The 26,469-nt window shown below is 44.8% G+C and overlaps 1 protein-coding gene across 1 annotated transcript in view; it reads right to left on the bottom strand.

The window, feature by feature from the left end:
* Positions 1–26,469, bottom strand: part of TLL2 (tolloid like 2) — an 88,205-nt gene that overhangs the window by 44,411 nt on the left and 17,325 nt on the right. Inside the window, exon 2 of the mRNA XM_054163582.1 lies at positions 9,280–9,390. Within this exon, the coding sequence (XP_054019557.1) occupies positions 9,280–9,390 (111 nt within the window). The remainder of the gene's footprint in view (positions 1–9,279; positions 9,391–26,469) is intronic.

The raw sequence follows: 26,469 nt of genomic DNA, 5'->3' as shown, positions 1-26,469 counted from the left end.
GAAAAGAGGAGCCACAGCAAAGGCTTTTTTTTTTGTCCCTTGCAGCTCCAGCCTCCTTTCCAAATTAGGCCTGAACAAGCAGCTCAAAGCGAACACATTTATACCACAAATGTAAGCCCTTTCTGTTCACAATCAACCACGAGCAATTTACAACTCCTAATTTATTTGGTTTTTGCTATTATCCACCAAGCCATTTTGCCTACCAGTTGTTTCTTGGACCTGCCGCTACTTCACTGAAAAGGGTAAGCAACTTCTATTTTGTGTGCACAGCAACACAAAGGAGAGAACCTGAGGGTCAAGACACCCAAGCCAGCCTTGTGGAGTGAGCATCCTTCAACAACTGATCTCAGAACTTTTCGATCCCGCTCTCTCACTGACAATTTCTGCCTCCAAACTCATTTGCTAAAACACTCTCAGAAATGACAAGGCAGTCTGTGCAGTTGAGGCAAACTCAATGTTCTATTTAAGCAAGTATTCAAGGAAATTAGGCATTTGCCCAGCTCTGAAACAAATGCACAATTTAGGCAATTTTGCAGTTATTGGGTAAGCACTGTTGAATTTTACGATTAGGGTAATGGATTTAACTTCCAATGTAATTTCCATATGGATAAACTGATCTCCTCAAGTACATTTGCCCATGTGTTCCCTGCATCACAGTTAATTAATATAAAGCTATTTAATAACTTCCACTTAAACACAAAAGACTATTCAGAGTCTTCTGGCATCAGCAGAAGGAACAGCCTCCCAGTGTGTCACACCAGCTGTAGACAAGAACGACAGAAAATTTAATTAAGAGCAATTGAGAGCAAGACAGTTGCAAACAGAAATCAGATGTTATAAATGCTCTACATAATGACTACCCCAACTCCTTAAAGGGTTAATAAAGCCATCCAGCATCAACTCCCAGGTGCTTAAGATGTGACCAAAAGAGAACTTCGGGGATGTGAAAAGCAATGGGGCTGACAGCCAAAGTCAGGCAAAGTCAAGCAAGGAGCAGCAGGGATTCAGCATCGGTAGTGCAGTGGCACTGCTGCAGCTATGCCCAAAGTTGATGGTGGCATCATGTTGAATAGGAAGGAGCTATAGAAATAGGCTTTTTGGAAGGAGATTCAATCATAGCATCAATGAATATCATTTCCACAGATGTCTTTGGGTGCTTAAAAGGAGTTAATTGCTCATTAACAAAATCCAGGCTGATTAATTTATGACGCATAGCATTTGACAAAAGTGATACTATGCTACTGCCTTCCTGGGTAATTTCTGAAAGAAGCATATGAATTGTACTCACAGGATAAACAGGACTAAAGTTTCCACTGAGTAAGTGTCAGAGGCTGAAATAGCTGGGGATTTTTGTTACAATGGAGAAAGCTTTACTGCTTGTGCAGATTAATTTTAGCAATACTGGAGAGCTCATAAAATCAGTAAAAGAAAAAACATGGAAGTCTGAATGTTGGCTGCACAGAAGAAATGAAACCACTTATTTTGACAGGCAGGAGGCCACCATCCAGAAAACCTGATTACAGGGAACAGTACATTTACAAAACAAACCTTGTGGTGCGTGTGACCAGCTGCCATCGGGAACCTAGACAAGAGGGAAAAAATATGACTTTACTCCATGGGGAAGCCAGAGCAAGTAGTTGGGCTGTGTCATTCAGTTGTGCTCTGGCAAGGGCCTGATGTTATCTCCACTTATTGCTTGGAACTCTTTACACAGCCCTGTAGGAATTATATCACAAATGGGAAATAGGAGATAGAGTTTATTTCTCTTGAGTGAAGGATTTCTCTGCTTGTCGCAAGTCAAGTTTAGAACATCACAGCCAAGTGCATGAAGCAATGCTGCAAACCCTACTGGTCCCAACTGTTTTTGAAGCTATGCATCATAGTGGAAAGACCTTAGTCCAAGAAAATTGGAGCCTGCATACCTTCCAGTGGGACAGGCAGAGTGAAGACTCTAGCACAGAATCACAGAATTGTCAGGGTTGGAAGGGACCTCAAGGATCATCTAGTTCCACCCCCCTGCCATGGGCAGGGACACTTTCCACTAGATCAGGTTGCCCAGAGCCACATCCAGGGCTTAAAAACATCCAGGGATGGGGCACCTCTTGTTGCTACTCAGGCACATTACAAACAGCACCTTACCTGCCTTGGGAAGTAGTTGACAGCCTTCCATTAACATCTGTTATTGATTTAAATGTTATCTCAAGAGCCCCTCCCTTTCCCACATCATACTTCGAGGTCATAGAGGGGCTGTATGAAATACAGCAGAAGTAGGAAGAAACCTCATGATGGACAACAGTAAGACAGCATTTGTCAGCATGTGGGCCAGCTCTATACAGGCATCACCTTATGGAGAGGTCTGAGGAAGTGGTAAGGAAAAGAACAAACTCACTTTGACGAATGTAGGAAGGAGAAAATGGTTGAACACACTGAATCCTCTCTGGGCAAGGAGAAAGGTGAAACTGCCTCCTGAGGCAGGAGCAGCAGGAGAGCAGAATGTGCAACACAGAAGCTAGGGCAGGAGCAAAGAAATGAGCTGCTGCTTTGCACCCTTCTTGAGAAACCCACATTGAACAGCTAGGGGAATTCTTCCTTACTGGAAGCAAGCAGTGTGAAAAGAACAAACCAGCAAATCCAAAAGCACAAAGCACTTTTGGAAGTGTAAGATGCAAAGTCTTCCAGAGCAGAACCTGTGCCTATGAATTGAGCTGCAGCTCATCAGATGGACCAGCATGTGTGCCATGCTGCATATACCCAGGGCTCTAGGCTGCAAGCCTGTACAATGGCCCCACAAGCACTGTCCAGCTGACAGATTAATCCAGTAGCAGTGGCAGGATGAGACCAGGCAGACAAGCCTGAGAAGCCAGCTTCCTGCTCCTGACAGCTCTGCTGTCCTGACTCAGGGCTGCTTCTCCAATCTTGCAAGGGACAGTTGCTCTCTTTGCACGTATATATCAGCCATGCTTTAGCACATAGATCACCTTCTCTCCTCTCTTACCATCAGGTACTAGACTGGCAGACTCTGTTCCTGTGAGTAGCAAAAGGGCCTCCCTAAGATCAGCAATTATAGAGAAAAATCCCTCTCAACATTTAAAAAAAAAAATAAAAATTTCAAGTTGGTTCACAGGAATCAAAAAAAGAAAAGCATATGGAGTGAAAATATCAAGCCCAAAGATTAGCATTTGCTAGCAAGAGAGCTTTAACTCCCGGGGGAATTAGAAGGTTCCTCAGCAAAAGACAAGGGTCAAGGGCTTTCTAGGCAATCATCTTTATGCTGGAGAAAATCAGGTAGGTCTGAGAAGGCTGAAAGAGTATTGTAATACTCTGTGCTGGAAGGAAAAAACACAGTATCTGCTTTTCTGCAAAGAGAAGATCGCTGCCTTATTGCACAGAAACATGGATTTGGGAAAGGAGTTAACTTAGGAAAGCAGTGTTCTAAGCAGTTCTTCTAAAGGGGAGCTCCTATCTTGCCTTAGTAAGCTACGGAACCACAGGAAGTTAATTTCGTGGTTGTCTGCTTTGGTAAAACCCCCAAGTGAATGGACTCAGAAAGGTAAAGATTTGGGCTAGTCACAGGAAACTCATTTGGTACAGCTAAACAGACTTCAGCATCAGGCCAAGCATCAGGTGTTTGGCACTGACTTTTCCACAGAGCGAGCTGAGGCTCCACTTCCTGTTAAAGGCTGCATGGACTGCAAAGAGATATCCCTACAGTGCATGTCATGTGTTGTGAAAAACTGTAAGGAGGTATGCAAACAGATGGACTGAGCCCTCAGATAGGTCTCTTGAAGCAAAGATGTCCCTCTACCCACATAAGAGGAAGCAACCTTCACTAAAGATTTCCCAGTGAAAGAGCAGGCCCCTGCAGAGAGTTCACAGATGTGGGTTATGTTACAGCATGTACACAGTTATTTGCATTGCTTCTGAACTGTTATGGCAAATATAGCTTAGATTAAGTTAGCACAACCCATAGATTTGCTCTAACCTTTAATGAATTGAAGGCTGGGCTCCAGGCAGCCTTGAAGCCGTCAATGTTGAAGTCCACCCCTTCTACCCTGAAACAAGAGCTACTACAGCAGAGCACCAAACATGAATTGCAAGGGAAAAACAGTTCTGAGTTTGGTGTGCATGTGCCAAGTCAGATGAATTTAACATTCTCTCCTTCAAACCCATAAATAGATCTTTCCTAGAATCTCAGTCAGTCACAGCCAAAATTCTCTAGATTTTGCATTCTTCTAGAAGTGCATTTTTCACTAACTTAAATTTCACTAGAAACACAGTAGTAGCATCAGAGAGGACTTGCAAGCAATGTGCAACACTACTACTGGCCACAGCACCTAGACTGAGCAACCTCTCCCCAAATGAAGCAGTGGAAGCCCTGCTTGTAACTGCTTCCAGCACCTTAAGCATTCCACTGGAGGAGAAGTCTTATTCTCCACCCTAAGGCTGAACAGCACAACTTTTAGGAGGACAGATGCACTCTGTTTGAACTGAGCAACTGTCCTGCAAGCAATCTCAGCTCAAATGGGAATCAACACCTTTCCTCAAGAAAGGAACCAGGGAGCAATGAAACATGTATCAGGGGCTGACAGCCCACCACAGGCAAATTTAAAGCTGCTATCTAACTTGGAAATCACTGCAATCACCCCCCTTGCACCATACAGGCTTTCCGGCGTGCACTCACACAGGACTGCACATTCTTCTAGTCTCTTCGAGATCTCTCCAAAGTTTGCCTCCATGGCTCCAAAGCAGTTTATGCTCACTGCATTGAAATCTGATTCCTGGGATGTCATGTTATGAAAAAAAGAAAAAGCTGAGCCAGTCCCAAAACAGATAGAGTCCCATGGAACATGGTGACCATGTGCATCTCAAAGCAAGAAAAAGCAAAGCAGTTTGCTGCAGATGTGGGCTGTGTGCAGACTCACTGAAGCAGCAGAATAGCTGCCTCCATTTTCACAGCACACTCAAGAGCAGCAGAGACAGCGTGTGCCAACAAATCGACTCCCTGGTCTTATTAAGAGACGGTTTACAGCAGAACTCTGCCTCATTTGCCAGAGAATAACTTGCACGGCTTTGCTGTCAAAGCCTCCAGCCACTCATGGTAACCTCTGTTCTCTCTGATTTCAGTCAAAATCCTGGGATCAAATATAGCCATGTCCCAAGCTGCACTGTTATCTGAACTACTGCTCACTCCAGCTAGCAAAGATACTCTATAAATCCTTTCTGCCACTCATTTGTAGAAGTGTGAAAGCCTTGTAATGTCCTCAAGCCATGAGCCCAAATAATTCAGGTTCAGAGGCAAAGAAACCCTGTTTTGACTGTTCTTGAAAAGCATTCTTGGCAGCAGCAGGATACAGAGTCAGTGCCTCAGCAGCAAGTCCAGCACAGCATGGCATCGATGAGGGCAGCCAGACTCCCATGTCTTCTGCTCTGCTAGTGCCAGACCTACAAGGGACAAACTTGCCTTTCTCACTCACAGAAGTGCCTTTCAGGACTAGAAACTGCCTCCATGATCAAAAAAACATCAGGAAGAGAGATAATAAATCATAAAAAGTCTCTTAATACCTATGCTGCCTAAAAAGGCTTACAGTAAGCCTGTTAGGATCAATAGGCATGGCAAGAAAAGAAATGGTCTTCCTCTGTGGCTAATGCTTCAGCAGATTAAAAAAAATAAAGCAAAGACAATGACCTTGCACCAGTGGACTCATCTGGGTCCAAAACAGAGGTGACACTATACAGTTTCACAGCCTGCCTGTGGATGTTCTTTTTAGCAGCAGATGAATCCTCAAAGTTTGACTCAAGTTTCTTCTAAATCAAAATTATATTTGTAAAAGTAAATATTTTCATGAAAGGTAAAAACATAATCCATGAGAAACTTTTCAAAACTGCAAGCTCTTTGAAAAATCTTTCACCAAAGTGATTAGGAGCTGATGAAGCATGGCCTTGCTGAGGATAGTGCTCCCTGGCAGGTGTCCAGATACTGGATTCATTTCATTATGTTTGAATCATTACTCTATCTCTGTGTGGCCAAATACTAAGGCTATCTACTTCAACGCTGCTGCATGAGAACAAGCAATGCTCTGAGCTTAGGACCCAGGTTCAAAGGAAAGCAACCAATGGGGGAAAAAGCCCCAGATATTATTTTTTTCTCTGGGTTAGAGAATTAGAAAAATCTTATAACTCTATTCTAGACAAAGACTGAAAGGTCAAGTGTGCAGCTTTACGCCCTCACTGATGAGGGCAAAATTAGGCTTCAGGTAAAGCAGAGCTGACACAGAGACCTGTGGAAAGGAAAGCAGAAGTCTTTTTACTGGAATGATCTAAAATTGGTTTGGAGGAAAGCACTTTGAAATAAACCTTCAGGGAAATCCTGAAAGGGCCCTGACAGGAAATTAACTAGATGGCAGTTCTGAGCCCTGTTAGAAGAGCACATCTCCTGGCATTCGCTCAGTTACTCTACACCGCAGGCAAACACTCTACAAACTCACAGCTCAGAGTTTTCACTGAGTCAGAGATCAACATACAGAACCTAAAAACTTTTTGGATTAAATGGGCTACGTTTATCTGTAGACCTCCACCATGTCTGCCTTTCTCTCAACAAGATCTGAAGAAAACCTCACTTTTGCACCAGCAAAACAAGTTTGCACACAGGATTCTATTGCAAAGCCTTCTGCAGTTCTAAACTGCTCAATCTGTGGTCTTCCTGGCCAATTCTTAGAAAAGAAGCTCCTTTGGAATAATGAAGACTATTCACATGAGTAAGCACTATTAGGTCATATGCTGTACTTCAAAAGGCTTTAAGTACATAACAAGTGTTGCAATTCCCTGTGTAATGCCAATTCCCTGTCTGACCACTCACACAACAAAATCCAGGCATACTGGACAGAGACATCCAATCAAAGCTGAAGATGGACATTATTGCTAGAGCTCTGAAGCAAAGTACCAAGATGGGTACCAGGGAGACAGCTACCCCTAACTGAGCAGTCATCAAGGGGAATAAAAGAGAGCTCTAAACCAACACCCCTAAGACGGAAGGCCCATGACCCTGCTCTATGACTTCACCATGAAGACAATGCTACCTGATGCATTGCTTTAAGTCCTGGTTATCAGGAATAAAACACTAGATAGAAAATTCTTGGAAGCACTGAACTTCAAGGCATCCCACTCTCAAGGAGACTTGCAAATTTTGAGGTTCTGAATGGCAACTGTGGCATTTCTGCAAGCAAGAAATTCATGCGGAAAACAATCCCGGGGCACAGTGATGCTGTGAAATTAAGCTTAGCACAAAGATCTGCGGCAGAATCCAGGCAGTCCTCAGATCACATTCCTTGCCTCTTTCTCTCAGGGGCCTAAAGGTGTACATAATTTTCTTTCTAGACAAAAACTGGAAGTAGGTGAAGAGAGAGAAGGTTTGAAACATCTAACAGTCTCAGCCCTCACCAGCCAAGGCAGACCTTTTACTAAAGCAGGCCATCTTCAGCTGGGTCCCATGGAAAACCACATCCTCTGTCACCCCTAAGTACGTGGGAACTTTGGTTTTCCCCCAGAGCCTGACAGCTGCAGATGCTCCACACAAGCTAATAGGGTGTACGTTTATAAACAGTCCAACAGTGTCAAATGGCAGTTTTCACCCCTCCTCCCAGCTGAACAGCATTTTCTGGGGACATGGAAACAATGCAGACCAAGAAGAATGCCTGGCCTAATAGCATGTTCAGAGCTGCAGCTCCCAGATACGAGGAGCCTGTGTGTCTGTATATACGTACTAAGTACTTCCTCTGCTACACAACTAATCCGATTAACAGCTTTGGGAAACTCTGAAATGTTATAATTCAAGGGGTCTCATTCATGAAAGGTCTTGGGCTGTTCCTGTACAGAGGTTGCATTCTTCCCACTGGAAATAAAAAAAGCAGCAAGCAGGACTTTCTCCCAGGAAGAATGGATCCCAATCCCCATCACGCTGAAGTAGACCACCCTCTTACAATCATAAGTGTCAAGCAAACCCTGCAAGAGAAGAATCAACCCTTCCTGCCTCTAGAGAGATCCCCCTTACAGGGCAGGTGAACACAGAGATCCCTCTGTGCATGCTCTGCAGAAAGCATGACAGTTAACAGGGGACTGCCCATTTGCCAGCTTCCACTTCCTAAGTGGCTGAAGACCAGGGGGACAAATGAAGCTTGTCAAGAGATAAGGATAGGGACAAGTGAGTGATATGGCATCACCATTCACCTAATTCAAAGCATTCACACCAGCCTTGCCCGAGTCAATGAAACATGCAAGGAAGAGACTAGAGCAACAACACAACATGAGCCATGGCTGTAAGAGACCAGTACCTGATACATATCATTAAAAAATTCAGTAAATTTGTCAGATGGCACAGGTCTGGCACCAGTTCCAAGCATTGTCTGACTTTGCTTCCCCAGTAGTTTCCTCACCTAACTTCAGGAAATGACAAAGGGAATGTGGAAGAGATGAAACGCTGCCTGTACCACTTAATTGGTCCTTATTTCCTTATTTATCTTCTGCTCTGAAGGCAACCTAGTCTTAATTGCCTATCACCTCAGAAAGAGTCCCAGCTCAGAACACGGTATGACACAACAACACAGGACAACTGAATTTGCTTCTCTGCCCTTCTCTGCCCAGAATGTCAGCAGCTGTATGAGTTTAATCAATTACACTGGCATCAAAAGTACGCCTCTGTGTTGGATGTGTCATCTTTCATGCTTACTCCAACAGGAAGCTGGAGCACTGATCCCCAGAATAGAACCTACACAATGCTTAGATGCTCTGAAGCCAAAGCTAGGCAGTCACAAGGATACAAAACCAACCACCAGTCCTTACAAATTTGGTACAATATGAGCTGAGATGCACACAGGTCAGGTGAACACACAATTTCAGTGATTGCTCAATCCATTAAGATCATACACTGCAGAAAAAGAAGGTGAGGACAGTAAGAGGAGTCAAAAAGTAATGTCAAACTGACTGTTCCTATTTCAAATACATTTCCTGCCAAATTTGTAAAAGGGAGTTCCTTGTAGAAAGAGATCAGTGCTGTGAATTTGAAAATCTTCTCCCTCAGACAGGACAAAATCAATTATATCAAATTGCTATTTGTTTTCGGTTTAATAAAGTTCAGAGTGGGATCCCACCTCAGTTGCATAACTAAGCTCTGCATGCAGTTTCCTGCCAGTTGGAACAGGCATCATGAATGAGAGGGAGCTCCCTTCTCCCCGAGGATAAAACCAGGCAAATGAAGGCCTCACCACCACAGGGTGGTGTCCTTACCTGAAGTGTGTCTTGCGTTTCCATCTGAGTGCTTTGTTAAGTCATCGGTTCTGTCTATTTGAAACAGCTTCAGATCATCTTCATCTAAAGCGATATCTCCCCAAAAGGCAGCTGGAGAGAAACAAACTGCAATTAGTTCAGTTTTTATTTTGGAAGGAAAGTACAGTTTCCATGTTGCCTGCATCACACCTAAAAGGTGACGGTACTCCACAGATCAGAAAAAAGGTAATACGCAGCGGTACTTTTAATGGTACAGAGTGGACATTGGTGGAGGCCAGATGACAGCATTTAAGTTAAGCCACCATGAAGATCCATCAAAAAGGGCTGTTCAACTGGGATTCATCAGGTTACTTATTGTTACAGGTCTGCCTCTCAACCAAACACTAATGTGATGGGTTTCACATTACAGCCTAAAAAGAGGACAATCACCAGTATTTCCCTAGTTAGTGTGAACAAGTTAGCTAAGTTGCCCATCAGAGCCTGAGATGTTGCACCATCCCCAGGCCAACTATTTGCATAAAACAGGAGGACAGTGGTGGAGAACTCAAGATCAGTAGCATACACCTAAAGGCAGGGCAGTACACTCTCTGGACAGGGACAGTAGGACACGCAGGGCAGTAGGACACTGTCAGCCAGCAGGACCTCATACACACAGTTAGCACTCAGATACACTGCCTTGCTTTAAATCAAAGTTGAGAGTCAGCCTACTGTTTCCACTTTAATGGAGAAATGCCAGTTACTTATCCCCTTGAGAATCAGTTACCCACATTTAAGTCTGCAGAGCTTTTAATTTTGCAGAGGTCCTTGAGTTTTAGCCAGAAGCCATGAAAATACATAAACAAACTGATACCTTGACATTCACAGCTCAGAGAAACAGAACTGGAAATCATCTGAGCAGAAAAGATTATACCCCAGGAGTATTCTGACCGAGCTGATGCTGCACGGTATAGAGATAATATGTTGAGAATTTGCACAAACTAAACACAGGTGAAGAAGCAGTTGAACAAGCAGAACAGATCTTTCATAGACAATAAACAGGTTACAAACAGAGCTAAAACGCGTGTTAAAACGCGTAAGAGAAACCTGTGTAGATTGGCAGGGGGAGGGGGGCAGGAAAACAAACGAACCAACCAACCACACCAGTAAATTATTCAATGGAACAGTACAAGACAACTCAGTAAGTCAGACAAAGAGCCATGTCTGCAAGAGCGACCAGATTTGATTGAACAATTTTTTCTTCTCTTGTTAAGTCAAAAATACTTACATTACTTTGGAGAGGAAAAACATCCCACTGCTACACTAGCAACATCACTGATCCAAGTATGTTAGGCTTGAGAAAACAATGGGTTTTACTAATGATGGTTCTTCACTGAGAGAGTTGTTTACCATTGGAATGGGCTGCCCAGGGAGGTGGTGGAGTCACCATCCCTAGAGGTGTTCAAGAGGGGGATGGACATGGCACTTGGTGCCATGGTTTAGTCATGAGGCCTGTGGTGATGGGTTGGACTTGATGATCTTGAGGTCTCTTCCAAACTTGGTGATTCTGTGAAATGTGAACCTTTGAACTGTAGAAACCTGCAATCATATCTGTGGCAACTGAATAATGAAACGTTAACTCAGAGAGTGACTTCTGATACAACATGGCAGTGCTTGCCTCCTTTATTCTGCATCTCAGCACCTCAGTCAGTACAACAGCATTTGCCAGTGTCACTGTTCTGGGACGTGGGAAGGGTGAGAAGCCTTTGGCTTGGGCACATCCCAGGTGCCACAGACTGCCCTAGCCAAGAGCTGCTATGAGCAGCAAAGCCCTGGCACAAGCAGAGATGCACTTAGATGCTTCTCCCTTTCCCCTGAACAAAGCTGTTTTCCTCTGGTTACCTAGCTACAGCAGAGGAATAGGAGACAGCCTCAAAGGAGGATGGCTCTGGCTTTGTAGTTGGGTCTCCTTAAGAATGACACCAAACCCCAGAGTACAGAAACACAGCAACAGCTCCAGAAGAGACCATAGTACAGATAAACCTACACACAGACGGACATCAATTATTACTAGGACAAAGCCTCTGTTTTCTACACAAACACAAAATGTGGTCCAACTTCTTGGCAATCGAAGCCCTCACAATGAACAGAGAAGTACCTAAAATATTGTCAGATCCCCACCAGCCAAAAAGTCTACCAGAATGGCCAAATATCCCAAGCCAATTGGAAATGGCAGGTGTAAGAAAGCAGAGACACATGCTCCTGTGACTGCAGTTTGAAGAAAGGGCATTTTATCCATCCAGAGACATTATTTGTTCAAGATAATGTAGCAGTCAGGGAGCAAAGATGCAAATGGCATCCCAGGGCATCTGATTCCCTCTCCAGCATCATTTGGTAAGTCGCTATTATACTGGCCCTACCCTCTTGCCAAACCTAACATTTCAGCCTGAGACCATCACTTCAGCTTTGCCATCACTTTAGGCTCTCCATGGCTCTTTTCCTTTAGAAAGCTTGTTTCTCAGGCTGAAGTACAGCATGCCAAAACACAGCTTTCAGGACAAGCCTTTAGCATGGATTTACGTCAACCGAATTGTTACATTTTCCTTCCTAATGGAACACAGCAGTTTTCTCCCAGTTTAGCAATGGAATCTCTTTCTGTTACAAAGCCATACATCATCCTGAAAGATGGCCCACTACAAAAGCTGAATTTGCCTAGCATTTATTTCCAGCTCTTTGCAATCCCAGGGTGCTCCAGGGGAACCATGATTTATCACAGTCCCAAACCAGCTGAACAACTTTCCTTGCTGGAAGTCCCGGCTGAGAATGCTGCACTGCAACTTCTCCTGTGCTGTCAAAGGCTCCTTCCTAAAGGCACACAAGCCTGAAAGATGCTTGCTTCCACCCCAAGAGAGCTGTCCCACAGGAAAGCCCAAGTACTTTATTTTAAAGGGTCACAAGTTCAGAGACTGCTGGCAAATGAAGCATCTCAAAGCATCCTTTCTGATTTCCTTTACCAAGATCTCCTTTTTAATTTAATGTGGGAGGACTTCCAAAACAGAAAACAAAAACAAAAATTGAACCCTCTGAACAGCAGGCTAACAAACTTGGAAACCGGTATTTCTCTTGGCAGAGAGCTCCACAGTGTACAGCCAGGTGCAAACTCTTAATGCTTGATGCAACAGCATGCCAGCTTTTCTTTTAAAAGAAGGAGCTCTTACTGAGGTTGATGGAGCCAATACAAGACAGTTTGCTCCTATGCTGGACTAGTAACCTGCACTAAGTACCTCAAATGTTTAACCTCACCACCTCACACCATATGCAAACAGACAGCATTTGTCTGTTGGGGCAAAGGGAAGGATGACTGTGTTTAACAAACCAACCCAGCACCCAAATGAAAAAAAAAAAACAAACAACCAAAAACATTTAAAAAGCAGCTTGGCAAGCTGTCTTCATTTTCAGCACATTTCTCTCCCAGGAAAACAGCCCATGTGCTGGTGTCTGCGTTGTGTGCTGAGCACAGAGGTGCCACGATGCCTGGAAGGTACGGCAGATGACACTGGGAAGAAGAACTCCTTCTACACAGAGGACAGGCTGAACAGTTTCTCCAGGTGCTTCATGCACAGCCACACAGTCCAAACTCACTAATGCCTTCACAGACCTCATTTTACACAGGGACTTTCTGGGGATGCTTTGTCAGGCTCTCACCCCAGAGCAGTGTGACAGCTCAAAGTGTCTTTCTGAAATCTTCACCACTCTTTCCTCCAAACCATTTTTTCCCCACAACACCTCCAAACAATTCCCTTCTCCCATTCACTGCTTACCTTTTCCCTTTTTCCCTAGCTCTGAGTAGCATAATAAGATTTCAGGGGAGAAAAATAGTTTTGCTGTCTCTTAGAAGAACTCAATACAAAAGTATTCACAAAAGTTTAAAATATTCTTTTTCCATGAACAGTGTGTTTCATCCAGGGCCTTTAGCCAAATTCCTGTTCTTTCTATTTTTCTTTTCCTTTCTTTTCTTTTTTTTTTTTTTTTTTTAATCAAAGACAAGTAGGGAAAAAAATCATCAAGAAAAGCTTCTGGTATTTGACCAGAAAAGTGACTACCATTGTTCTTAAAAGTATGTATCAACACAAAATGCAGTATTGTGGTTTGTTATAAACCAGGTTGATCTCCTAACACTTTAAGATAAATGCGAGGGGGGGGATACCCTTGACCTTCATCTCAGTCAGTTCCAAGTTCATACACCATGTGAGAACCACTTCAGCTCTCAGAAGAAATAACTCCACGCTTGAGAAACATCACCTTATATCTGAGTTTGAACTAATCTCCAACCACCAAGCTGGAGCAAAACCTTCATCCATTTGCTTACCAGGACCCTTTTCCAGGAAGCCCCCAATCCTGCATCAGTATGAGGACATGGCTCAGCAGAGCAGTCACCCACTGGGCACTCTGAGAGACCACTGAAACTTTCTGCGTAGCACTCATCAGGACCAGCTGTGACAAAGATTTGCAGAAAAAGAAGCCCTGGGAACAGGCATATGCTGCCTATTTGGAAAGCTCCATCCAACCCACTCCATCTCAAACATGGCCTCCTTCACAAGCCGAAGCTTTTAGTAAGAAATGGCAGGTTTTACATGCTGTGAGTGGGACAGACCTAGGACTATGCCCTCTAACTTGAGCCAAATGAGCCTTCTTTCTGTGGGGCCAGAGTGATGCTAAGTTAGTGTATGTCATCAGCTCAGGGGGTCTCATCTGGACTCTCAGCCTCTTTGCACAGTTACTGACAGACTTCATAACAGTTATTCCAGTTTAATTTTAACAGTTTTGTTGGAAGGACTTTACCCTCATTCAGCAGGTTTCCCCACAGTGCAATACAAAAATGAGCACAGAAAACAAATAGCAACTTGAACCCAAGTAGATGAATCAGCTTTGTTTCACCAATACTCACATCTCAGACTCTGTTTGTGCTGGTGTTCACAATCTCTGTGCAGAGATGATAGCTTGGTTCCCAAGCAGGGAAGCTTCACAACTGCTTCTGCCAGTCCAAAATATCCAAGGAAGGAACACTTGCAAAATCAACCTTGGCATCCTCAATTTTGTGAGCATCAGCAGGCAGGCTGCCTGTGTATGTTTTACACAGACTCAGCTGTGTCAGCCAAGTGATGAGCACACCACATGGTTGTGGCTCACACTACAATCGAAAGATGTGCTCTGAACCTACCCATGAGATCGATCACACATGGTCTGCTCTCCACCATCTGCATTGCTAAAAGATCCTAGGGCACCAGCAGCCCTTGTTCTACAGTTGATTTTACCATATCCAAATGGTACAAGGGAAAAACAATGCCCCACTTTAGCAACATGAGCTCCATGCTAGAAGTGTTGGGCTTATGCCAACACAGGTAGGCAATAATGAGTGCCACCTCCTGGCAAACAACAATATGACTATGCATGCAGTGGCAAAAACATACAAGTTATTTTTGAGCATTTGCTGAAGCTTCCCAACTTGACAGGTCTGAGTGCTCAGAGATTTAATTTTCAGCCCTGGCCACACTTTCATTAGGGCTAACACTCTGTGGTCTAAGAATAAAGAAATAAATCAACCAACAGATCAAAGTGCATTCCCAGCGGCTTCATATTTCTTTCTTCTCAGCAAGACAGGCCTGCTGCTGTTGCTGAACCACCTGCTGGCACAGGAGCCAGCAGAACAGTATTCTAAAGAATACTAAGATTTACACCTTGAAGAAAAAAACTCAACACATTCCTTTGGAGAACATAACAACTCTGTCAGAGGGACAAGCAAGGACTCCAAATAAGGCAGAGACCAGTGAAAGAAGAGAGACAAAATATCCCAAACCAACACTTTGGAAATAGGGCCAGGTCCTGAGCATCAAACACTCAAGCCAAAGGAAGATGTGAAGCAATCAGCAATAATGAGTCAAATAAAAGCATCAGGACCATCATACTCAGCCATTACATTTTCATCTGGATCAGTTTGTTTCTCTTCAGCAGGACTGATCAGAAAGTGATAAGCTGGCTCAAAGGCTCTGGTAGTAAACCCCTCAAGGGTGTCTAGAACCAGAGCCGGTGTCTGGCATCATCAAGGTTTCCTGGAAATAGGGACATAGCAATTTAGTTTTCAGTGGGCAGAAGTTCCCCTGCCCAGCAAACATTTCATTTATGAAACAAGTCTCATTTTTTTAGAGGAATGTCTTAAGAAGATGGTCCATTTCTAAATGGCAACAAATATTTCAAAAACATCATGGGTTGGACGCGGTGATCTTGAAGGTCTCTTCCAACCTGGTTTATTCTATGTATTCTGTATTCTATGTATTCTAAAACATCCTGGGAATCAGAACTGAAATTCCTGTTCAGACTTGTGTAGAAACATGAATGGCCTAAATTATAATGTGCAGTGCTCCCACAGCACCCTCTCTTGGGAAGTCACCTACAGGAGAACAAATCAGGCTAGAAATGCTAATTCATGTTCAATGAATTTCCTTTCCTGAAAGGTGACAATGCAGGAACAAAGAAATAACTTTGGGCTTGAATTTGTCCAGAGCTGCAAATTCACACATGAGCCCACACAATGGGCAGCTTTTAGGAACAATACCTTCTCTCTGAATGCTGAATGAGATGTTATTTTAACCAAGAACCAGAAAATTCAGTGGTGTGATTACAGCACCTGTAATAATTAGGTTACGTGATAGATTTTTTCATTTTAATGTTCAGAACTCTCCTGCTGCTGGTTGCTTCCTCACTCAAAGCTTTCATGTTTTCTGCATCAACATGGAAGTCACTGCAATTCAGTGATCTATACATCCATGCCTGCTAATATGAGCAATAGAGGAGGGCATGTGTGGACACACAGGTTTGGAAATGCATGCCACAGGCAGCAAAGCAGCTCCCTCTATGGGCTCCTAAATGGTTAAACACCTGTCTCTTCATGAGGAAGCACCGCAGGGCGATGTCTGCTGCTTAATATTTCAGACTACCTTGCAGGGTTAAGGATGCTAGTCTCCTGTAATGTGATGTGCAAGACCCAAGGGACTGGCTTAACCTCTCCTATTTCCCTGTGCTACCACTTCAAAGTGAGATTCTTCATCTTCAACTTCTGTTACCTCAGCATTTCTTCCTTCCACACTAGTATGTAGCTCTCAGCTGGATACACTCTCATCCCACCCTTGCTTGGACATCTCTATCACTTACTGTTTGAGGGAGCAGTCTGCACATAAGGTAGGCTAAAAAAATCCCCATATTCTGCTGTACTGAGCTAGTGGGCTATGAAGCAATCTCTCTTTAGAGCATCCAGGGATGGTAAAAAAGCACACATTCTGTGTCTTTAGTGAGTTCCATCTGTAAACTGAGCAGATGATACCTTCTTAGCCTGTAGAACAGAGTGCAAGGAAATTGCTTTTAAGCAATTCATAGTCTGTCTGTTTTCCAAGTTACACGAAGTTCAGAGCTGCACAGAGTAAAAGCCAGTGGTGACTCAGAACAGATCTTGTATCTTCTGTTTAAGCCAATGGCCTGGCAAGAAGCCATTGCCAAAAGCAAAAAGCCAAACCCTTGATTTGACAACTTTACATAATTTAACCAACTCAAACATTGTTTCTTCTGTCCTAGCTGGTTTAAGAAATGCCAAACCCAGCATTTGCACAAAGCTACAATCACTTTCTCCTCTTCCTGGCCCAATTACAAGGGATTTAAGCAACACCTAGTGCTGGCCTTGCATCAAGGGATTGTTATACAGACAAAGATTTTTTGAACAAGATAGTTCTTTCTTGCAGTATCCCACATCATAGCAATAATGCACAACACACAGAAGTTGGGCATGGGCACAGTACTCAAATTGCTGATAAAGATGGGAGCTGCTGCATCCAATTAATCCAAAGCTTCAGCCTGCTCTGCATCCCCCAGCCCTGCACTAGTGAACATCTTCAGTAATTTGTTATGGAAATCAACAGAGGAAAGAAACATCCAGGACTACCAAACCTTGAACCACTGGGCAGACAGAAGTGGGGTTTTCCTTATAACAGTATGGTGTATTGAAACTCCCTCTTGCACTGCAAAGTGTTTAAACACCCTTAGACAGGACTGTCACAGCTCCTTTTTAGAAGTGAAAGAGCAGAAAGCCTCATATTCAGCCAGATTTAAGGGAAAGCTCAGGCATCAAACCAAATGAAGAACTTCAACACAAAATTTGTGAGGAAATGCTCTAGTCAGAGAGAGAGAGAACATGGCAGGGTGAGCTACATCTCAGCTTACAGGAGTTGGCTTCTGAAACTCCTTGATGTCTCCAAAGCCTCCCTCAGAGAGGTAGAGGGGAAGTAATACAAACATCCCCAAAAAAGCAGCTGGTGCAAGCTGGATAAGCCTGTCACAAAGCTAGCACTGATCAGGTGCAGCTTTTCACAAAAAGTACAGACAGGACATGGGTGGCAGCTGGATCATAATGCAGGGGAAAGAGGAGCCACATATAATTCTCTCCCTCTTTGACAGTCAGCAAGTGGTCAAGACAAGCCCTGGCCTCCTATAGCTTTTGTCACACCCTGCTCAAATTTACTTTGACTAAATAAAGGCATCAGAGACAAGTAACCTAGCCACCAGATACCTCCTTCCCTTGCCACCAGCTCCACCTTGCAGTTCATACAGCTCTCAACCTTAGCAGAAGTGGGATCCAGGAAACAAAACCTCAAGCAGATAAAAGCATTTCATGCTCTGATTCTGCATTATAGGACCCATAAATAGCACAGTGACACTACTTGACAGAGGCAGCACCTTCCCCAAGTGCCTATAAAGTGATCTGTGTTAGCTCAACTTGCAAGGCAGCAACACTGGCTTGGAAATTGTGTTGCTTCAGTTGCCCTTTAAGAGCAGAAGATGGCAAGGTTCTGGGTAATGAAATCCAAGAATGGATTTGTCAATTAATTATGGAGAAAGCTGTACCATGCAAGCCCCATCTCACATCCTCCATCATTTTTGCTGCTCAATATAACTTTAATTAATCTTTCCTTTGGTAATTTGAAGGAAGGGTGAGCACACTGCAAACACCCACTGAGTATTAAATTGATTTCCTGTTTTATAGTCCTCTCTCCATTCCTATTGGTTTAGCTATGATTTGTGGCCCTTCACTTGGAGGTATTTTTTCCACACTAATATAATCCAAAGCCCCAAGCAGCAAACACATCCAGAAAAAGTAACACTTTGCACAGCTGATTGCTTCAGCCCAGTTTTTGCCAGCACACAGTGGATTCTGTCCTGCTCCCTTTTTCTCCCCTCACCCCCCACAACAATTCAAAGCAACCAACCTTATCTCCATAACTTTCAGCATTTTTGCCTAAAACAAAAAAAAAGGCAATGCTTTTGTCCTGACTAAACAATTAGGTCCTTGTAGTTTCCTGACTGCATCTTAATTATCAAAGCACTAATTTAAAGCCTATTCCACTTGCAAACATGACCTCCTGCCTAAGGTACCAGGCTGGTCTTGTACTATAGATATCTGAACCTAAACCCAGAAGACAGGAATACAAAGCTCAGCTGACCTCCCTCAGTGAGAAACACCACCTTACCTTAGGCTTATAGGGCTGAAAGCAAGATCTTTAGCAGCAAGCACATGTCAGTTCACAAACCCAGTCTGGAGTAGGTAGGAAAATAAGGACAACTGACTGCAGCCCAGTGGTGCAGCAATGCAATAAGCTCTTTTTGAAGGACCTGCTTCCCTTCTGGCCCTGACTTTCTGCAATCACCCATTTAAGACTGGAGGCAGTTAGGGATCACCCACTCACCTCAGCATTACCTTGAGGACAAGCACAGGGACCAAGTGCCATCAGTTTCTGCCTCAGGCATTCAGATCCTTGTTCAACACTACTTTCTTGGTACTACAGGTTAGGAGACCTTGACCTAAAACACTTGCACTCCCCTCTGCAGCTGTCCCATAAGACAGACTTTCTGAGCCTTCTGGCCACCAGTTTCAGTCTTCTGGGAGGAGACAATCCAGGTCAGGCTTTGTCCTTAGGTAATTTTTGCACCATGAGACTTGCCCTGGATTTATTCCTCTAAATTAAGTTGAGGAGAATGGCAGAAGAAAATTTAAGACTAAAACTGCTCTAACCCTAAACTTCATTTGGAATGGTGCAGTGGCTACACACTGTCCCCTCACTGAGGACATTCCACCAGCCATGCCCATGAAGCAAAGTGAACCATTACAGCTTATTTAACTGCACCATTTGGGGACAGATGTTCTTCCTCCAGGCAGCCTGACACACTATGTGTCAAAATATCCCTATTCTTATCCAAAGCACTGCAGTAGGAGAATGGGTGACCCCAAACCAACAGACAGGAAATTCACTGCCACCTGCCCACCTGTAGAAGAAATTGGCTCATGGCAAAAATGAGAAGTGGAGCCATTAACTGAGGTGCATCCTCAAAAAAAAGGAAGGTAGCAATCCAGGTCTGCTTGGAGCAAACTTTAAGGCAGGCTGATAATTTAAAACCACATGGTCCTGGATGAAAGGGGAGGTAGTTCATGACAGGTCACATCTATTCAAAGAGCAGACAAGGAAAGAAACATTGGTTCATTTTACTCATTGTTCTTTATCCACCAACACCGGGAGAGGAGTGTTGCAGCACTGTTAGAAGAAAGAAAAGAAATGGACAGCAAGCAGGAAAGAAATGGGAGCTACTTACAGAGGATAGCTAATCTGAGCTGTTTACAGACACCCTGTGAGAGCTCAGGGATGGGAGGGTGGCAGGGGGGTGGTTTCAGCCATTAAAAATACAACGTGAGAATCCATTAATTTTCCATAGAAACAATGTCGTCATAGAAGCGAGACAAATCCAATCAGTCATGCAAATGTGCTGATGTTAAATTCTCAGGCCTGGGTGGGGACTTTGGGTTGCCAAAACCACAACAATGAAGAGATCAGAATGAGATTAGCAGCCAGAGTGGCTGCAGCACTGAATGGCACGGTGGGGGCATGGCATACAACCAAAGGCAGGCACAGACTATAGTGCGGTTCATGCCCTAGGCCAGCCAGAGGTGTCCCAGCAGAGCACACCAAAAAGAAACATCATCCTTGCTTGAGATCTCAGGAACTGGGCAAATGCCACATTCCTGCTCTGCAAATGAGCAAGGACTATCACAGACCAGCTCACTCCAGGGAATGAAAGGCCCAGCATCCCACAGGATTGGGAGTCTTGCAAGCCACAAAATTACAGCATCAAGGAAAAGCAAGAGGTGATAGGAGGGGAAACAGGGAATGCATCTCATAGTGCAACACAGCAAAGCAGTAGGCAACTCAAGCTTAGGAGAGAAACCAAGGAGGAAGCAGGTTGGCACCAGCACTGTCCCAGGCTCATGCTGTTCTGTGATGCAGCCTAAAGCATGGCATTTAGTGATAGAATTGAATCACAGAATTGTCAGGGTTGGAAAGGACCTCAAGGATCACCTAGTTCCAACCCCTATGCCATGGGCAGGGACACCTCACACTGGATCAGGTTGCTGTTGTGTTAATGTGGGGCAAAATAAAAAACCCAAATACTTTTCCCCTCCCAACAAAACAAACAAACAAAAAAACCAAACAAAACAACAACATAAAACCCACCCCCCAAAAAAATCCCAAGACCAAATGCACAACAAAATGAGACCTCCCTCTTCCCTCTAAAAATCAAACTTCAAAACCACTCCCCAACTACTACACATAGAAAATTACAGCAGTACCTCAAGCAGGAGGAGTGGAAATTTCTCACCCTGGCAGCAGAGCACAGCCCCTCCTTGTGAAGAATCCAGCCATCATCCTGGACTGGCCTCACCACAAGTATTTAGGAGTTAAAAATAATCTCTCAAAATGAAGCGCTCCACCCCCTGCAGCACGCAAAACACAACCACAGGGTAATGCCTGTGACCAAGAGGCTTCCGGCTAAGTCTCACTGCATGCAAAAATGGTTCAGAGAGACACATGAACAAAACCAAAAAAAGTAGAGGTCAAAATACATCCCAAGAGATGTTTCACCCAGGTTCACCCATAAGCCAACATACTAGTATTTTTCATCACAAACAGCTGTTTGGCTCGCCTGCTAAGTTTGAAAACAATTAGGTTTACATTGGAAGCCTTTGCTGCTACAGCAAAGGGAATCCCCTTTGCACAGGGGCTGCCTATGCTTCTGGGGTGGCTGCTGGTGCTCACGAGCCTGGGCAACAGCTCAGCCCATCAGTGTCTGAGAAGGGGCACTTGTACCTGCACTATGCACCCCAGGGAAACTCAGTATTTCAGTATTTCAGTATCACTAAGGTTGGAAGAGACCTCAAAGATCATCGAGTCCAACCTGTCACTACTGCCCACTGCAGGCTTGAACTCACAACCTCCCCATTAAGGGTCTTATGTGCTACCAACTGAGCCACACTATGATTGCTTTTTTTTTTTTTTTTTTTTTTTCAGGCCTGGCACAAAGAGTTTATTGGCAGCCCCGGTACAAAGAGCTTGGGTAAGCGCGAGCGAGGACGTGGCGATGCCAACCCAGCCTGGCTCCATGTGGTGCCTGCCCCTCCAACACACCTCAGCCTCCATGTGCCAAGGCCCCCCCAGCTCTGCCACAATGCCACAGGGCACTGTGTGGCCAGGCCACCTCATCTGTTGAGATGAGCCCACGGCACAGGCAGCTGAGCCCACAGCAGAGCCATGCCGGAGGGCAAGTCCATGACATCCCAGCCACACTTACGGTGCTTCTCGTGGCATCAGCGGTGCCTCCTGTGGCACAGGGCTGTCCCAGCTCAGCCAGAGCTGAGGCTGGTGACCCCTCAACCACTGCACAGCCTCTCATGGAGCTGCCACGCTGAGCAGTGATGTCCAAACCAAAGGCATTGAGCCACAGCAGAGAAAAAGCTTAAATACACGAACCCCAAAAGCCAGACACCGACTGCAGCATCCCCACAGCAGCCTCACCAGCAGCTGGACACCAACCATGGTGGCCCCAGAGCAGCCTCCATTGCTGGACACTGACTGCAGCATCCCCACAGCAGCCTCACCAGCAGCTGGACACCAACCATGGTGGCCCCAGAGCAGCCTCCTTTGCTGGACACTGACTGCAGCATCCCCACAGCAGCCTCACCTGCTGGACACCAACCATGGTGGCCCCAGAGCAGCCTCCTTTGCCGGACACTCCCCACATCACCAGCTTGCTCAGAAACAGGTATTTGCTAACTAACTCACCTTGGCCACAGAAACCTGCCCTCTAATGCCATGTATGCTGAAGAGGTGGCTTTCCCAGAAAAGGACAATCCTCTAGGATACGGCAGTGTCCCAGGTGGAAACTGTGCTTCTAGCTCAGTGCAACATGGCACAAAGCACAGGCTGCTGCATGAACACTTGGTCCATGGAGACAACTGAGGCCCTCTAAACCACCCAGTTACCTCTGGTCATTCCCTGCCTTTAAACTCCTACAAGAAAGCCTCAAAATACAGTGCCTTCTCTCATCATTTGTATAAAATAAACGGGATCTCCTGCTTCCCTTTCTGCAGTTCTTAAGCCTTGTCAGCAGCCTGTTCAAATACCTGTCTGGATTGGCACCTTTAAAGATGCAGGGCAAAGGATCCAGCCAGCCAGGCCACCCACCCCAAGAGACACTCCTCAAGGCTGTTTTGTGATGGTGAGCATCACAAGATCATCAACTGCACAACCATATATGAACACTGCACTGTGCAGACATCTCTTCACAGCACACAAAATCATACTGCTGCCCTTGTAGCAGAGATTCTTATTTTGCCATCACCTACTTTTATGTGGTTCCTTCTGATGTCCCAAAACTTCTTCCTTTCCAATCAGTCCTATTAGCAGTGCTTCCTGCACTCTGCTTTCACCACTTCTTCATCCTTTTCAGCTCCCAGATGCCATAAACTCTCCATTCTTCGTCTTTGAGTGTTAGTCACACATCATCCAGACTCAGCCACCCAAACATCCAGAGCAACCACCACTGCAGCCTCAGCACATCAATTAGCACATATAAAGTCAATGGTGTCAATATTCAAGACCATCTTTTATTGTCCCAGCCATACATACCGCAATGAGCATCTAGGACTGTGTAGCAAAACAACCTCCCAATATACAAAGCTCCACAAAGACTTGCATTTCAGAGGCTGTCACAGACCCAGTTACAGAGACATCAGTTTTGGGTGTAATTTCTCCCCATACAAAATTGCACTCAAGATTCACACCCAAAAGCCACAACAGTCACAAAGTTAGCTTTCCTCGCTAAGATCTAATTACTCTCTGTTTACTAAGATTGCTCAGAAAGGTGTTGAACTGAATTGTGCTCTAATTGGACCAAAGAGCTTCAAACTAGTGTGTCAATGTGCAGGTGAAAGGCATGATCAAGGGAGTCACAGACGTACAGTCTAACATTGACAAAACTGATCCCTCACCAGCAGTGAGCAATCAGGAAAGCAGTGAAAGGTTAAGTGTCATTACATCCATTCATCTTATTCATGCAGAGGGTGCCCATGAGAAGGTGGTCTTTGTCAACAGACATCCTGCAACAGTCTGTTTCTCTGTTTCTCTTCAAGCACTTAACTACATCTGGGTGAGGATGTGCTCCCCACTTCCCAAGCAAGCCAGCTGCACCCTTCACTCGCTCAGACACCAATGACAAAAGCCTGCTAAAGAATATGCATCTGTTTCACGTATGGCTCATACAGCTAATTTAAACACTTCCCATATGCTGCCAAAAAGCTGTGACCAAACGCCACTTACAAATAAATGGGGAGATTGTCTGGCTTCCACAGAGAAAAGTTTCATCACACAGCTCAGAGCAACAGCTCCTTTGTTCCCAGGTCTGCCTGGGCTTCTCCAGCTCCTTCTACAGTCAGATGCTGCTGATAGGTCCAAACTCTTGCTCCCACCCAGGATTGTGCTGCCACAGGAACACACTTCATGGCCCACAGTGAGCAGGCTTTGGAAAAGACCCAAAATGAGCAACTCAACATGTGAAAATCCACTAGGTAAGAGAAATCACTTACTCACAAGACAGGCAGGCTTTTTGTTCAGACCTCACTCTGACATTACCATTGGGTGCCAGGCTGTAGCTGTTAGAGCTCCTCAAAGCATGAATGAAGTTCTGGGGCGCCATGTAAACTACAATTTCACATGTCCACACTTCGCTGTGCCACCGGAAAGCTGCATCTTGCTTTCAATGTGGCCATTGTGGCTTCCTGCACACCTGCAACCTAGCAATAGGTCATTTGCCATGTTACAGCTAAACTGCAGCCAAACTAATGGTCAGTAGCTGGATAAATGGGAGGACTAAACAGGTAGCTAGGTAAGGCTGTCATTCAGGAGTACTGCTCTCCAACAGGTAGATCTGGTTAGGGAAGCAGACAATAAATACCTCTACTTGGAAAGGAAGGGGAGGTTACTAGGATTTAAAACTTTAAAGGGGAAAGTACATGGATTCCACTACTTTCTGTGTCAATAATGGCACATTATACTTGCATATTAAGAAAGCGCAGTGCAGCATCTGTGCCGACTTAAGCAGGCCTTGCAAAGTAAAAGCTACCTCATCTCTGTAGATGAAGCCTGCTGAGGCAGACACCAAACAGATGTTCCAAAGAGCCACCCAAAGATGTGTTTCTCAACCTGTCCAGAAGAAGCAAAGCCATTTTTCTTTCAAAGAAACCCAAGGTAGAGCTGGATGCCCCAGCTGCTCCTCCCAGTGCTCTACCATTAGACAGACCAACTGCTGCTGGCCAGTTCCAAGGTGCTGGAGTTATCTTCCCTCTCTTGTGGATGAAGATTTTCAAGTCCTCACTACTTCACAAGGCAGTCATGCTACACAAAGAGCAGCTGGACCAAGAAAAGAAGAGAGCATTCAGCTCCAAGTTCATTGCACATTGGGCTGTTTCCCATCACTCAAAGCAAGGGGATTCACATCCACCAAAGCTATCCAACTCCTATATCTAGTAGCCACCCCAAAGCATCTCTTTCCTCTTTGGAGTAGCTGTCTGGGACCACAAACACAGTTAACTAGAAGTCCCCCCTGAATCTGATGTAGGGTGAAGCACATGAAAAATTACTCATGCAATTCATTCACATGGTTTCCATCATTCATAAATTCATATGCATAAAGGGGAGGCATCAGATTTGCACTTAACCGACCCAGACAGCTGCAGATTTCCATAAGCACTAAGTGCCTGCAGGCAGAAGCCATTCCTCATGTAATGCTGTTAAACAGCTGGAATGAATGGAAATGCTATGTGATTCAGCATGCTAACAGCAGCCACCTCTGCTTCCTCCACTGTTAGTGCAGGGTCCTCTCTAGTTCAGCCTCTTCCCATGGGTCCAAATTACAGGAGTTATTTAATGCCCTGAACTCTGCAGGAAGCCTGGAGCACACGCAACTATGAGGCTACAGTAATGGGAGGCTACCCTCAGAGAGTGCTAGGAACGTATCCAGGCTTTCCATTGTAGTTTGTCTCCTCATAGTTAGATGTAACTTTTTGGGATATCAGGGCAGAACACACAAGTTTTCTCATGAACAGGAATTTCTACACTGGAGATTTGGTATAGAAGGAAAATCAACACACTGCCATCTCCAAAGGCAAAGTGGTAGAATTCAGAGAGACTACAATTGCTAGTAGATCCTCTGCCACGGTGCCACTCAGCTGTCTAAAAGACAGAGGATTTTTTTTCATCCTTGCTCAGCATGTACCTCCCTGGCCCTGCAAGAGAAGAGAAAGAATCCCTGTCAGCATCAGTCCCCTTCACCCCACAGCTGGATCTGTTCCAGAAGAAGCGTCACACAATTGTATAGTTAGTGACTACCACAATGCATACGCAGGGCTGGACTGAAGGTGCCAAAGCAAATTCAAATTTTGACATTTCCCAGCATTAATAAAATGCCTTTACAGGCAGAGTGAAGAGAGCTTCTTACCCTGACAAGTTGTTTGTGCCCTCTGGATAGCGAACAGTCTTGTGTCACGAGTGTGCCTGTCTTTGAAGTGGGAGGTTACAGTTTAACAAAAGCAGAGAGCAAGGGGGAGAGGTGACAGAGCTGCTCTGAGGCAGCTCCCAGGATTTAACGCTGCCAGTAGGGTCTCCCTGCATTAGCCTTGCTGTGCAAGGCTGTGAAGCCCTTTTTTGGCCCAGGCTCTGAAAACACTTCCCAGGTCCAGGCAGACCAATATGAGGAAAAAGTCCAGCCCAAAGAACTGCAAACAAAAAA

The sequence above is a fragment of the Dryobates pubescens genome, chromosome 8 (assembly GCF_014839835.1).
Source record: "Dryobates pubescens isolate bDryPub1 chromosome 8, bDryPub1.pri, whole genome shotgun sequence".
NCBI lineage: Eukaryota > Metazoa > Chordata > Aves > Piciformes > Picidae > Dryobates > Dryobates pubescens.
Note: the sequence above shows the minus strand (reverse complement) of the source record. Positions and strands in the feature narration are given on the sequence as shown.